At 42.0% G+C, this 15,529-nt stretch overlaps 1 protein-coding gene across 1 annotated transcript; it reads left to right on the forward strand.

Annotated features, from left to right (window-relative positions):
* Positions 1-1,051: 1,051 nt before the first annotated feature.
* On the forward strand, positions 1,052-15,030 carry LOC127971260 (coiled-coil domain-containing protein 106-like). The gene is made up of 4 exons (XM_052574157.1): positions 1,052-1,172; positions 12,613-12,753; positions 13,505-13,690; positions 14,720-15,030. The coding sequence occupies exons 1-4, from the start codon at positions 1,052-1,054 to the stop codon at positions 15,028-15,030; spliced, it is 759 nt and encodes a 252-aa protein (XP_052430117.1).
* The last annotated feature ends 499 nt before the right edge of the window (positions 15,031-15,529 follow it).

Raw genomic sequence — 15,529 nt, forward strand, 5'->3', positions numbered from 1 at the left:
TGCTTTCTGGCCTTCAGCGCTTTTTTGCAGGTGTTGCTGGGCAAAAGCAAACGTTGTTTTCAAGTGTCTATGGAGCTCGTCAAGGTACTGGAATGTGGTGTAAGCAGTGACAAGGTTGGAGTCTCCTGGTTGATACAGCAAGTGTAGTGGCAGGGTCATCTGCCTTCCAGTCATGAGTTCAAAAGGGGACACCCTTGTTGATTCCTGTGGGGTGGCTGGGATGGCCATCAACACAAGGGGTAGTTTCACATTCCAGTCTTTCTGATTAGCAGACACATACTTTTTCAGCATGGCGACCACCGCTCGGTTTGATCTCTCTACCTGGCCGGATGCAATTGGATGGTGGCTGATGTGTAGTTTAGCTTGTACTCCTAGGCATTTCCAGATCTGTTGCATGATCTCGGCTGTGAAGTGGGTACCTCTGTCTCAGTTGACTCTCAGTGGCAATCCGAACCGGGAGAAGATATGGTTCATCAGGAGGTATGCAGTGGTTTGGGCAGTGTCATTGGGCGCTGGCAGACACTCTACCCACTTGGTAAACTGGCACACCACCGTGAGGAAGTACTTGTTGCCTCTTGTTGATCTGGGCAGGGGCCCTACCCAGTCGATTTGGAGGTCTGACCACGGGAACGTGATCCCTCTGCGTTGCAGTGGGGCTCTGTGGTTTGGGTTTGCTGGTGTGAACTGGCAGCACACAAGACATTCTCTGAAGTACTCTGCCACATCTTGTTGCATGCCGGGCCAAAATGCCACCTGTCTCAGTGTGTCATACGTGGCTCTGGCACCGTGGTGTCCAGCACATGGTGTGTCGTGGGCGTACATTAGCATTACCCCCTTTTGGCATCGTGGCACCACGAGCCGTGGCGATGTGCTGTCATCAGGTGCAAACCACAGAATGTCGTCTTGTACACGTAGCATGTGTCTGGTGTTATACAGGTGTCGGAGGCACGAGTCATCATTGAGCTCAGCTTCAGTGATAGGGTGGTTGGAGGGGTCAGAGAGGTGGTTAAGAATTGTCTTTATGGCAGTGTCAGAGGCTTGCATATCCGCAATGTCGTTGTTGGAGATCTGCGGAGTTAGCGATAGCGACTGTGAGGCGGGCATTGCCACAGGTGAAGGTCGTTTGCTGCGGGTTAACACTGCAACATCGGGGCTGGGTGTGGGTTCTGGGGGTGACCACACCTCCCCGTGTAGTGCGCCTGTTTTGGCGAGGGCGTCGGTTTTATCATTGAAGTCTTTGTCCAGCCCTGGTAGCTTAGAGTGTCCTTTTACCTTCTTCCAGTACACAGTCATATTGTGCATTTCGGTGATGTTATCACATTCTTGGAACAGGTGTTGGTGTTTGACTGGCTTGTTGTTTGCCGTTTTGAAACCATTCTGTTTCCAGCCGGTAAGGTGGCACACAAAACTGAGTCTGGCATAGTTAGAGTCTGTACAGATGAGGATTTCTCTGATGTCATGGGCTGATGCGATCTGCAGAGTTATGAGAATGGCTGCTATTTCTGCATATTGTGATGACTGGGGACCTAACTTGAAGTGTTGTGGGGAACACGGCTGGTCGTTGACCCACAGCACTCCTGCACCTGCCTTAAGGATGCCATCGTGGTTGTAGGAGCATCCATCGACGTAGGCTGTGAGCATGCCCTGACACGCATTCTCTTCAAAGTACCTGTGACAGGTCGGTTGTTGCTGTTGGGGTTCTTGCACGCCCATTTCTTCTGCAGATATGTTATCAGAACAGTTTTGGCATGCGGCCAGGCCATTGCCCAGTGCAGACTTGTGATTCTGTGCATACCGTGCCTCAACATTGCGTCCTTGGAGAGCCATTAACCATGTGGCTATGCGTGAATTGGTGACCACGCCATCTCGGATTCGCTGGCTGTTGAGGAACATTACTGGCTGGTGGCAAGTCTCTATGATAACTTTCTGTGCCCCAATGTAATTGGAGAATCGCTGAATGGCCCATACAGTGCAGAGCAGAGCTTTTTCACAGTCTGAGAATTTACACTCTTGTGGAAGCAGTGTCTTGCTGGCATAGGCAACTACTTTCTTGTCTTGGTCATGCCGTTGGTACAGGCCAGCACTGAGACATTGGTTGGAAAACCCAGCTTCCAGGTAGAATTCCTTTTGTGGATCGGGGTAAGCAAGACACGGAGCTGTGCATAAATGTCTTTTTAGTTCTTTCATGTCGTGTTCTTGAGCCTCGGACCAGACGAAAGGGCAGTCCTTTTTTAGCAGAGCCGTCAGAGGTCTGGCAATGTCTGAGTAGTTTTCGATGAACTGTCGAGAGTAATTGCATACCCCTAGAAAGCTCCGCAGCTCAGAGACGTTGGTGGGAGGCTTGATGTTCTGAATGGCATGAATGCGGTTTGACTGAGGTTCAATGCCTTGGGATCCGATGAGCAGGCCCACGTAGTTAACCTTAGTTCGGCACCACTGTCCTTTGTGGAGGGCGATCTTGGCTCCGGCGGTGGATAGTTGGTTCAAAACATAGTCTATTTCTTTCAGGTGGTCGGCCACCGTTGTGCTCTTCATGAGAACATCGTCTACATAGATCAGGTTGCCTCTCATTCTAGCGTCTGGGCAGGCTTTGTTCAGAAAGATGTTGAATTCAGCTGGTGAGTTGGCGTAGCCGAATGGACACCTGTTGAAGGTGAACTGTCTGTTGCCAAATGTGAATGCCAACTTGTGTTGGTCTTCCTGGTGCACCGGAATGGTCCAGAATCCAGAGGCCACATCAAGTGATGTGACAGCGGCACCTGTTGATTCAGTTTCCTGTAGTCAATGGTGGGTCGCCATTTGCCGTTAGGTTTGAGGACGGGCCAGATGGGGGCTGAGTAGGTGCTGTTGCATGGACTTTTCAAGCATAGATTCGATGATCTCCTGCACTGGTTCGTGTGAGGCGATGGGAATCTTGTACTGTCTGACAAAAGTGGGAGGAGCATCAGGGTGCGTAGGGATCCGCACCGTGTGGAGGTTGGTGAGACCACAGTCTAGAGAGTCTTTGGCAAAGGATTCTTTGAACTTATACAGAACTTGTCTGAGTCCTTGATGATCCGTATCGCTTTGAAGTGCATTAGCGTCTTGTAGAATTTGCTGCACTTGAGATTCAAAACCTGGGTAAGGCTCCTCCATCGGGGTGTCATCAGTCGGGTTGGCATTGAGAGGTTTAGTAGGTTCATGAGCCTCACCGACGTTCTCGTGGGAGACTGTGTATATTGTGAGGTGTTCGTCCTCAGTCAGTTCCGTTCTGCACACTTGGTCTTTAGGCACCGACATAACAGATGTGATGGCAATGAGTTTGAAGGGTGCAGTGAACAATGTACTGTCTGTACTCCCTTCGGGTATCAGTGCGGGTGGAATGGGACCAATGACAGGTAGTACGAGTTCAAAATCATGAAAGTCATGGCTTACTAGCCATCCCAGCCGGTAGGCCTTGGGAATGTTGATGTCAGTTGCTGTGCAGTTGTTGAACAGGATGTAGACTACACGAGATGACACTTCAGTGAGGGGTGTGGCTTCCAGTGTGAGTCCGAGTTCCACACATTCAGGTGAGGGTTGGAAGAAACCCAGCGTGTGGTTTAAGGTTTGACCCCATCGCATGTTGAGCCGAATAGCGACCCCTTTGGTGTAAGCTGGTACCACGGTTTCCTGTTCGTTGACTAAAGTGCAGACTTCTGGGATGGTCTGCCCTGATATGAGTTTGTCATGGTTGATGGAAACGTGTGGCTGCAAAGTCAATGGGGCCCATACAAAAGTGTCCACATGAGCCTTGAGGCGAATCAAGAGATCTGCTCCAATGTAAACATCGTGGGGCAGGTCCGGAAAGACCAGGAAATAATGAGTCAGGCACCGGTAATTCCATTTCACATGCAAAGCGCAGATTCCTCTAGCAGACACCATTGAGGATGGGTGTGAGTTCAAAGGGAAACGAGTGCGCTTGCTGGCATAAGGGAGGTCGGGTGTCTTCTCAGTGATTGCATTGTATAGTGACAGACTAATGGCTGAGTTGTCTGCCCATATGGCCAGAATACTGTCCGTTGTTGTTATATCATGCAGCTGCAGTTCGGTTTTGACCTTGGGGCAGTAGGTATCAGAGTCTTTAGTGGCCTTGAAGGTACAGAGGATCGAACTTGAGCCTTGGTTTGTTGTTGAGGCTGGATACCTATGGCTGGCTGCTGGGGTTCCCGTGACCTCTGTGACCTGACAGTCTGGCTCTGTGGGAATTCTCGTGACCTCTGTGACCTGACCGTCTGGCACCGGCGACCCGTGTGGCTGGAGGGGAAGAGGTTCTCGCACTTGAGCCCAGACTTTCAGCTGTTTGAAATCTAGTAAAGGCTCAAAGCGATCAAGCAGGTCTTTCCCGATGAGAAATGATTAATTGTTCATTGGTGAGACATAAATAGGATGTACTAGGCTCATAGGTCCGATCGTCAGGTGGATGGGAGCTACATTTCTGAGCTGGATGTCATTTTGGCTGTATGACTGCACATTCAGCTTGCAAGTGTGAAAATTTAGAGTTCGATTCTGTCTCTGAGCTTCAAATTTGAGCTTATCAAATCTGAGCCTGTGTCCACAAGGGCTTCGAGTCTCATTTCCTTTTCTAAAGTGATGGTTAGGTAGAGTTTCCGAGCCACTCCCTTCTCGATCAGGTTCCCCAGGAGTTTTGGTGTTGGGGCTTGTGTGTTGATCGATAAGCAGTTAGGGTATGTTTTGTGTGTTTCGTTGTGGGTACAGATAACCAAAACAGCACTTTCTGGCACCTCAGGGTGTGGGATGATGCTTTCTTGGTCAGGAAGTGCAGACGTCAGCTGGATTGAGTGGGTGTTGCTATTGTTTGTTGATGCAACAGGTAGTTCAATAGTTTGTGGTTGAAACAAAGTGTTCTGTGTGCTTGGTTCAGTTGTGGAGACGTCGGGAGTGGTGCTGGTTTCAAGCATAAGGTTTAGTCATGCGGTGTCTGGTTTATCCTTCTTGTCCTCCTTGTGAGGTTTCTTTTGAAGGAACTCTCTCAGTATTCTCAGAAGTTCTGCAGCTTCGGATGTGGCTGCACTTTCCTTGTCAGATGTGGGCTCAGCCTTGAGTTTCCAAGCATCACGTCGAGAGTGTTCCCCCTCCCGCCTCCCTGGGCTTGATGTTCTGGAGGCTGGAGGTTGGCTATTTCTGGGTCTCCGGCCGGCTTCCCAGGTGGCCCCCCCGTTTTGGTTATGGGAGGGGTGAGGCCGGTCCCAGGATATTCCAGAGCGGTCGTTCTGGTGCTTCGGACGGGCACCACCACCGCGACCGTGCTGCCCTCTGCTGGCTTGGAACGGTCTTGACTCTCGGTTGATGGGTGTATAACTGGGGTGCTGTTGGGCGCCCTCTAGGGTCAACTCTGAATAGGACTCAGAGACAGAGCAAATAGTTGGGGGTTTTACAGTCTTTTCTGACACAGTCTTTTGTTTGGTGTAGGCCTTATGTGCTAAATCACGTAACTGTTGCGTTGACATGCTACGCGGGCACGCTAACACTCCCAAATGGTGGCTGACAGTAGGATGGAGGTTTCGCAGAAACAAAGTTCGGAAGTTGACGTCCTCCTCCATGCCTGGTTCATTCCTTGCTCCGAAGTAGGCACGTCGCAGTCGGTTGTAGAAATTTGGTGGGGTTTCAAGTCGACCTTGCTTGAGGTCCATTGCGGTTACTAGCCCTTGGTCTGATTCTGGATCAGAGAATTCACGCACCAAAGCTTTTCGCAGTTGCTGGTAGTCCATTTTGACAGTCTCTGGTTGACGGTCTAAGAAACTGCGTACCTCACGACTGGACGTAATCCTGAGCAGGTACAATTTGTCCCAAGTGGTTACGTTGGTGACAGTTTGCAAGTGAAAGTCTATATCTTGTAAATAAGCGTGAATGTCGTGGCCTCCTGCAGGATCTGGGTTGAACGTAGGGATGTTTCTAGCCAGCTTGTCCAGTTCTTTTGGAGTAATGTGTCCGTGGCTGGTGACCCGGACTTTCTGGAAGGGTTTTCCTTCCCCCACTGCTGACAGGGGTTCGTGGAGGCTGGCTGGTGACATTTTGAAAAGCAGGCTTTCACCCCCTTTTTCAGCTCGAAGTTCTTGGCTGACACGCTGGGGTTCACTGGCCAGGGGAAACTCTGTGGAGTGTGTTTCCTCTTTCTGTTCTGACAGTTAGACAGGGAGGCGGGTCCAATTAGGGTCGGCCCAAAATAGAGACTTGACAGGGGATAGCCTCCTGGGTCACCTGGTGACACCGGCTGCTCGGTTGTCGCTCTACTACTTAGCTCTCCTTGGGGTCTCTCGGTGAACTGCAAGAAACAGAATCACAACAGCATGCAAAAAGGTGAAGATAGGAAAGAGCACCGTGAAAACAAAACACCAAATAAATTGGTCTGCAATGAAATGGAATGAATAAGAACGCTAGAAGTGTTAGGTAGAGAATAAAGGGGCTAAGCCTGCTACTTTTCACAAGAGTTTCTGCTAGGGGCCTACAGCACGTGCGGCTAGGGGAGTAAGAGACCTAGGAAAAGGGTGTGGCTTAGAGAGGAAATGGACCAAACACTTAACATAAATATCAGGGGGAATATCTAATATTCTGCACCTTATAATAAGGGTATATGGATAGGTTTTATCACTTTCGGTTCACCTGGTGGAATCCAGCGGCACGGTCAGCCTCCCTGGCGCTCCCAAACACTCAACCGCAGTGTCCCTGGCCCTCCGTTACTCTGACGCTGCGCCCTCTCATACAGCTTGTGACTTTTAACACAACCGGCAACACCAAGATGTCAACCTCCAGACAGCACTACAAAATTGGGCTGTTCCCCAGAACCCTCTCTTTAGAAAAGAAAGTGGGCCCCGATTTAGCCCCAGGTTTAGGTACTGGTCCCAGAGATTGCGTCGTGTGTCGGCTGGACTGATTGATCACCGTTGGAGTGCCAAATTGCTGATGTCTCCACTGCGTGCCGCAAACGGACAGAGATAAGAGGGACCGAGTTTCACTCACGGCCAGTGTTGGTAACGCCGGTTGGCCCCCTTGCTCACTGGAAACCTGAGATGACTGTCCAATCACCAAGGGAGTTCTACAATCAAATACACAAAGGATGAACAAAGGAAACTTAAAGTGAATTAAGGTTTGGTTTGTTTAATCATCAACTGAGTAAATATATATGTAGAAATGAGAGGTAACAGCTTTACCTAATGATGATAAAACAAAAACAAAAGCTTATGATAATGATGGTAATTATCAAAATAATCTAAGCAAAAAGAGAGAAGAAAGATAAACAACAAAAAGGGCTATATAAAACAAAAACAAAACTAAAAAAAAAATAAAAATAAAAATAATAAATAAATAATAATAATAATAATAATCAAATTAATAAAAAAATTAAAGGAAAAAAAAATAATAATAATAATAACAATAAAAAATAATAATAATAATATTAATAACAAAAGACAGGAATGAGCACGGGAGAAGAAGAAGCTGGTTTTCACCACAAAGGGGCGTATTCACTCTCTGTGGCTTAACCTGGTGAGCAGAAAACTTAATTCAAATTAAAAATTCAAAACTGGTTTAAATCAAAATTGAAAATAAGCAGGTGAGAAGAATTAATAGGAAAATCAGAATAAATGCCCTATAATACCCAACGATAACAGTAATGTATCATTAATAATTATGAAATTAATCAGAAAGGGTAAAAGTAGACATATGCAATTCAAACAGAACCGAAAAGAAAGAGATCAGAGAGATGCAAGCTGTGAACTGACTTAACAGGTTACTGCCACTAGATGGCTTACTTCCTTCTAAATGGGTTAATCAGTGGTTGGCCTGAGACACTTAATTTGCACTATTAAACAATTAAATTCTAATTCAAATCATGTTTGAACCAAATTCAAAGTAAATGGGAACAAAGGCAGGCAGAAATTGTCTAATGCTGAAATAATATTCGCACAGAGAGAAATAGAGGTTAGTAATTCGAGAGCCTTATCTGAAACGGCCACGAGATGGCACTCATGCAAGCCGGAATCAGAAGACAGGGCAACTTGAAACTTCTAAAATTCCCTCTGGTGTTTCGATAGCGGAATGACAGTCAGTTTCACTATGATCTAATCTCTGTGCGCTCATCAGCGCTGATTCTCTGCATCAAAATCGCAACTCACAAACAGACAAAGGTTTTATGACCCTTGAGGTGCTAAATTAAACAGCGCGTGAGGCCGGAGCTTTTCTCTAACCAACACACGACTGTTAATAACAGGTTTTGTCCATCTGTTGACCTCCCATAAACATTTAACAAAATAGCACTTATGATTTAAATGTTTTAGGTTTAAAATCGGGTAGCAAAGCCAATTTAGACCAGGAGTTTTTATCGTTTAAATTTTGAATATCACTGTGGTTCACCACGAATTCAATAACGATATTTAATAAGCAAGGCCTTTTTAACTGAATCAGAGGAACATCGCTCAGGTTCAGATTTACATATTACAATTAATAAAAGATTTCTTCATCTTTTAATTACTCATATGAAAATGTTGGTCTTCTCTTGACAGGAGACTTTTAACATTTACTGCAGTTTACTTTTATTAAAATAACAGTGACTATAGGTATTTTTAGAAACTGTTAGGCTACTGTGCTGAACAGTTGCCTTTGTGCCAAATGAGTTCGCTCAAAGCACGACTTAACTCACAATTCAAAATGCGCATACATAATATTAACATCCAAAAATGCTCATGAAAATGAAAATTAATATTGCTCACAAAAACAAAGTTTGAACGCTGCCCGCATTCTCCACCATAATAATGTAGCAACAATCACTTTCTGGGGAATAATTAAATCAAATGAAGTGAATATTCATGAGTCTATGAATATAACGTGCTTATTGCTTACAAATATTAAATTACCCAAAGAGGGAATATTTAATCATTTAAAGGTAACCTTTACTAGAATTGATTTAAGTTAATCTAGACAATCTGTTCGTCCAGCGAACTGGAAGCTAGACTTCCTTATCAAAATTCAATAAAAATACCCTTCTTACAAACTCCAAGAAATATTAATCTTCTGATCAGGAAAAAACAATATTTTCTGTGTCTGTACTACTAAGATTACTGAAATTAATTCATATAAAACAAAGCTCGTAGCGTAGATCACAGGATTCAGGGACTTCGATCTCAATGAGCAATAAAACAATTCAATTCAAGCAAATTATAGGATTTAATAAAAACAGACTAAAGAGTACATAACTGCAATTCACACGGAGTAAATATGAGTATATAGCAAAACGAGAATACAATTTAAACAAGGTAAATGAACAAGAATAATAATGAGATAAATGAGAGAGAGAGATAAAGAGAGAGAGGGAGAGAAAGTGAAAGTAAAAGCAATCTCAGCGTGGCAATTTCAAACAGTTAACTTTGCAAGAGACCCCAAGTCATTGAATGATTTCACAAAAATGGAATAGCCTAGACAACCTTAAACAGCAATTTTAGTTGTGATATAAGAAAGTACTTGCTTTGATTTGGCTCTTGTGCGTAGCTGCGCTCAAATTGTCCGGTCTGTGCGGCCTCAGCGTGGTTCTTTCCAGAGCAGATGATGCGCGAGCTCGATGGTTAACGCGAAGGTAAACTTTGCCAAAAGATGACTAGACTTGAGTTCGTTTGGCTCGTGAAGGCAATTGAACGAAGTCAAATATCAGCAGACAATAAAGAAAAACTAGAATGAAACGAAAAGTAAAGAAGAATAAACGGAGAACTTCTTGAAGTCCGGTTGCAAAGCTGGGAATCCTCTTTTCTCTCTGGCAGAATGCCCAGAATACAGGTTTCCCTGAGCTTTTACGCAAATCTAGGCTTACACCTATTTTTTTGAGCCAATGAAGTGTAAACAAACTAAGGCGGGAAAAATCTTCTTTGTTTGCTGATCTCCGCCCACTGGTCTAATTTATGGCGATGTCAAAGTTAAACATTTTCCTTAAGCAAGATCGTTCCTCTGAAACAATGCATCTTTTTGTAATTTGCTATCAAGATTCGTTAAAGTAGTGTTTTTACGATTATACAGACACCAAGAACTATGATTTTACCAGTCCCGTATCCAAAGATACAGAGTTATTCTTAACTAAATGCATCTAAAGTTTGCATTAAACACACAGTAACATTCATATATTCCACTATGCCGCATACATACATTTGAGCACAAAAAGGGAGACATTAAAATACATTTAGAGGTAGTTTAAGTAAAATAAGGTCCATGGGCCAGCCAAAAATGCTTGTGCCTGTTTTTGAGTGTGTGTGCGTCTCATGAATGTGTGTGCGTCTGTTTCACTGGAATGTGCGATCAAGAAGGGGGGGTGTTTGTCGTCCCTTTTGAAGTTCGATATCGCATCTCCGGATAGTCTCCAAGGTGTTATAACTCTCATCCCCGCCAGGACGTTGCTGTCATGGTGGCGCCCAGGGTGGTGAGTTATGTTGTAAGAGGGTTGTAAAACGAAAGTCCTTGTTTTTTCTTTAACTCACGTTCTGGTCTTTGAGTGTAGAATGTGTCAAAAGGGTCAGGATTCATTAACATGGAACAGATGGTTGAATACCATCCGCTCATTGGTGTTACAGTACTTTCTTAATCTTAAGGAATAGTTTTACTATTATTATTTCCAAAAAATAAACATTCTCTCACAAGTAACTTTCCCACATCATCCAAGATTTTCTTTATTATTTTAAATTAAAATGAAGATTTTTAGGAAAACAGCTCTCTAAGGTCATTTCAGTGCATTTGAATGTGCACCAAAACGTAAGTGAGTTAAATTTTTCTGAAGCAATCCAAATGGTTTTAGGTGAGAACAGCTAAAATATTATAAATATTTGTATTAACAGACATCAGCATTCTTTATAATCAAAAAGCATGTGGATGACCAAACATTTACAGTGTAATGTAGTTATAATTTAAATAGTTCTTACATTAATTGTTTCAGATTTATTAATTACACAAATGGAGTTGTTTAAATGTCTTTTCTCTTTGGTGTGTGTGTATTATATTTTATTGCTTTTTGGTGCACATTGACTTTTATTGAAAGAACCTCAAAGAACTAATGCTCTTATAAAATTATTTATTTTTGTTCAGCACAACAAAGAAAGTTGTACATATCTTGGGTGGCCCTAATTATCCTTTGTTGGTTAAAACAAAATTATCCCATGATTTACTCATCCTCAAGCCATCCTAGGTGTTTATGACTTTCTTCTTTCAGACAAATGCAAAAGTTATAGTAAAATATCCTCGCTTTTCCAATATTTACAGGCAGTGAATGGGAGACCTCTTTAAATCCCAGAAAAGTGCATCCATCAATCATAAACAGACTCCACATAGGTCTGTTGCAAAAACAGCAGCATTGTAATATCACACTATTGATGAGCCTAACTGCAGGGGAATGCAACAAATGCAGCAAACAAGCTTTCTTTTTTTGTGTGTGTGTAAGGTTATGCCACAAGCAAAGCTTGGATGTAAACACTTGTTACAAAAAATATCTCATTACATAGTTGAAACCTCTGCCAGTGATGTGAAACATTTATGCATATTATCACACAAGCTTTATCATTCCTAGTCATGGCAAATAAAGTCTGTACTGAGGTACCACAGGATGTGATTGACAGCTGGCAGATAGAATGCATTAGTTCATGTTAACAGAATTATGAATGATAGTACCATCATTGGCCGTTATTTAAATCTATTCATCATTCATTTTTGTTGATAAAGTAACAAACATATATATTGTGGTTTTGAAAGAAATGGTTTGAATGATTTGATCTTTCCATAGAGATCTATTGTTTTCATTCAAGAGCATCATCGCGTCATACATTTGCATCAACTTAATCAAACACAGGCCCATTAACTGCTGACAAAACTTGCACTTTCTGAGCTTGGGTCCCTCATTCACTACCATAATAAAGCTTTGAAGAGCCATCTAGTCACCTAGATTGGCTTGAGTATGAGTAGTAAATCATGGGTAATTTTCATTTTTGGGCAGGCACACACGTAGAACTATACACCCATAACTAACAATTACTATACATCTGCCCATACAGTGAAAGGCATTTCTTAGAATAAACAATAATAAATAATTTTGTAAGCAATGCCTAATACGTCATACATTGGCCAAATGTGTAGCAAAATCTAAAACAATGCAGCTTGGTAATTGCATTAACTTTGTATTATACAACATAAAGATTAGTAGATTAGTTTAGTAGTCAGACTGTTTTTCCCTGTATCCTTGTTGTGATGATAAATGTCTATGTGTAAATGTCACAGCAGTTTTGATAAAGTGTTGAACACTGGAAATGTTACTATTGTAGAAATAAATTAAAGAAAGTATATTGTAACTGTCCTAGTAGGGGCTGCATAAATTTTTTAATACTGTTTTGGAGCAGATAGCCGAGTGGTTACTGCACCAACTTATGGCACACCTGCCTTCACAGCGATCCAAGTTTGATTACCATCACAACGTCCTTTGCCTATCCTGCTCTCTACCCAATCCTTTCCTGAAAAAGAAACTGTATTTAACTGTATTTCTAACGCAAATATTTCATAGTCACCTGCACACTTTGTTCATGTGTTTTTTTTGTTTGTTTTTTTTTTTAATAGAAGAGGCTCCAACTGCCCATATAAGTCTTTCCAAATCAAAACAAACAGTTGAGATGCTGAAAGAGAAGATCCATGCTCTGGAGGAAAAAGTGGAGTCTTTGACTGAAGAGAGAAACTTTCTCAGAGACAGACTGGAAGATGGTAAGTTTCCCCTCCACTCATTTGGCACAAATTGTGAATTACTGATAAATTAAAAATAATTAACCCATACTGTCCTCTTGGTATGTTGTTTATTTAAAAACAGTTGCATTTGGTTGATTTCCGTATGAATAATACATGTACTTCCTGTGTGTGGATGCATTAAATGGGGGCAATACGGAGTCCAAACAGCTAAATGAAAACATTAAATTACTCTGCGTTGATCATTTAGCAGAAAGCTGTCAAGAAATCTATCGTGAATACATTCTGAATTGTAAAGCAGCACAATGTAACCTTTTCTGTTCAAAATTTGCAAAAACAAAAAGTATATAATGAGCATGTACATTACATACTTCATCTTCCAAACCACCTTTTTGTCTAATCCCAAATTACTATAGTAGCCTACACTTATAAGAAGTGCTCGTATTTGTAGTATTGTAGCCTGTTTGGGTCATCACTGCTGCAGAGTAACACATACCTGCATGAATCGCTATAGACATACACTTAGAGAAGTAGCTCTGGTTAGAATGTTCTTCCACAGGATGCAACTGGAGTCCTCCATCCATAATATCCGATCCTCAGCACACCCTGTATGTTTAACATAGCTATCCAATGGCTTTTTTATTTATTAGGTTCAGATGTACTTATTGATATATATACTAGACAGACAGACACACTACTGTATGTTTTATTGCTGTAGTTCAAGACTCAAAGAAGAGATAATTATCTGTACATCCTATTTTGTCTGTCACAGCTCTTAAACTGAAAGCTGAAGTTCCAGAACGGTCCCAGAATCCTACAGCATCCCAGGTGGAGTCATCTGAAGATACAACATCTTCTGACTCCAGCTCTGATTCATCTGAGCCTTCACAAAAGAAGTATAAAAAGAAACCAAAAAAGAAGAAATCAAAGAAAGCACGGGCCTGTGATTTCAAAAGAGGTACTACATGACAAGTTACCATTGTCACTTATTGTATTCAGAGACCACAGCTAGTTTGGGTTAGGTTGATTTCAAGCCAATGCTATGGACTTAAAGGGATAGTTCACCCAAAATTGAAAATTTTATGTTTATCTGCTTACCCCCAGGGCATCCAAGATGTAGGTGACTGTGTTTCTTCAGTAGAACACAAAAGAAGATTAACTTAAACTGTTACAGTCTGTCAGTCATATAATGACAGTCAATGGAACCCAGAGCTTTGAGAGTAAAAAAAAAACATAAACAAAACCAAATTAAACCCTGTGGCTTGTGACAATAAATTGAGGTCTTATAACACAAAACGATCAGTCTGTGCAAAAAACTGAACAGTATTTGTTTTTTTGTTTTGTTTTTTTTACCTCTGATACATTGCAATGTTTCTGCCTGTCAGCAGGTGTGAGTTGTCATTAGGCGCATTTGACTTGAAGCGGCGCCGCAACCACCGATCGGTGTATGACATCAAAGTACCGCAAGAGCGATTATAGTGAGCATATGAAACCATCAGCTGTCAAATTCTCTCGCGGTACTTTGATGTCATACACCGATCGGTGGTTGCGGCGCCCCTTTAAGTCGTCTTCTACTTCTACTTGTTTTGAGGCGTGTCGCAGACTTAGAACTGCATTACCGCCACATATCTCTCAAATGGACCATTGACACTCTATCTAAATTTTCAATTAGGAGTGTCAAAGTGTCGTCATGAGCCACAAAGTTTAATTTGGATTTGTATGTGCATGTGTATTTATTTTTTTTTATTTTTTTTGAGGGTACCTATTGACTTTATATTGTATTATATGACAGACTACAAAGGTTCGACTTAAAAATCTTTGTTTGTGTTCTACTGAAGAAACAAAGTCAGCATTTTTGGGAGAACTATCCCTTTAAAATTACCTTATTTTTATATATTAGTGTTATTAGTGGGAGCATGCTTTGTCTATGGAATGATTTGTATTCATTTGCATTTCTTTTTTTTTTTTTTTCATGCATTTATTCCAGTAAAAACACCTGAGGAGTCTGTTTGTCGGTACCAGAAAGTCCTACGGCTTGTAAAAAGTGGCTCAACAAAGGCGGATGCCTATAACAGTGTGGGGGTGGACCGCAACACCATTGTGAACCAAGCACCAATTGCAGAGCTGGCTGCTGTTAGCCCTGACATGTTCAAGATCCTGAGGGCTGGTTTCAAAAAAGGGGACAGTCTGCTAAAATTTGCTGAAAAATGTATGCCCCAATGCATCTTAGAGCCAAATGCAAGTCAGATCAGAGCTATGAAAGAAGCCAGTGGTCTGCTGGACATTCTGAAAAAGTAAATGTTCATCACTATATTTTAGTGTTGTTACGTAAGAATGCGTTCGGTCTTAGTGTTAGTATATTAGAATTTAAAATAGTCCATGAAACAGGACAATAACCTGTTAGAAAAAAGTTGTTCTAAGAAAATTTTAAGCAGTGTTGTTGCTGTTATTGCTGCTTTTGGTGTACTAATAAGAATTTAGAATAATCATCTTTCCCCTTTGTATCCAAGTTTCCCCAAGTTTTTCTCTTTAGTACAGCTCAGCTAATGAGCTAGGTTTTTTTTTTGTTTTTAAGCTAATGGATGTCATAGAAAGGGGAGTATTTAATTGTATGTTTTGTAAAACATTTTAATGATTTGGTTTAATGTATGTGTTATGGAAACATGTTTCTTAAGCACTTTACATGTGTAAAGGGTTACAAGTGTACACTTTACAAGAGTTTAATCTGCGTTTAATAAATGGCTTTTATAAACTCTAGTGATGGTCATTATTGAATCATTATCTGATGGTTTGTGAA

The sequence above is a fragment of the Carassius gibelio genome, chromosome B14 (assembly GCF_023724105.1).
Source record: "Carassius gibelio isolate Cgi1373 ecotype wild population from Czech Republic chromosome B14, carGib1.2-hapl.c, whole genome shotgun sequence".
NCBI lineage: Eukaryota > Metazoa > Chordata > Actinopteri > Cypriniformes > Cyprinidae > Carassius > Carassius gibelio.

Excerpts from the sequence above, each read along its gene's own strand:
- LOC127971260 (XM_052574157.1), top strand. The coding sequence starts at position 1,052 with ATGTCGTTGTTGGAGATCTGCGGAGTTAGCGATAGCGACTGTGAGGCG. Across the intron at positions 1,173-12,612 it reads GCTGGGTGTGGGTTCTGGGG|AAGAGGCTCCAACTGCCCAT; the intron begins GTGACCACACCT and ends TTTTTTTAATAG. Across the intron at positions 13,691-14,719 it reads GGCCTGTGATTTCAAAAGAG|TAAAAACACCTGAGGAGTCT; the intron begins GTACTACATGAC and ends CATTTATTCCAG.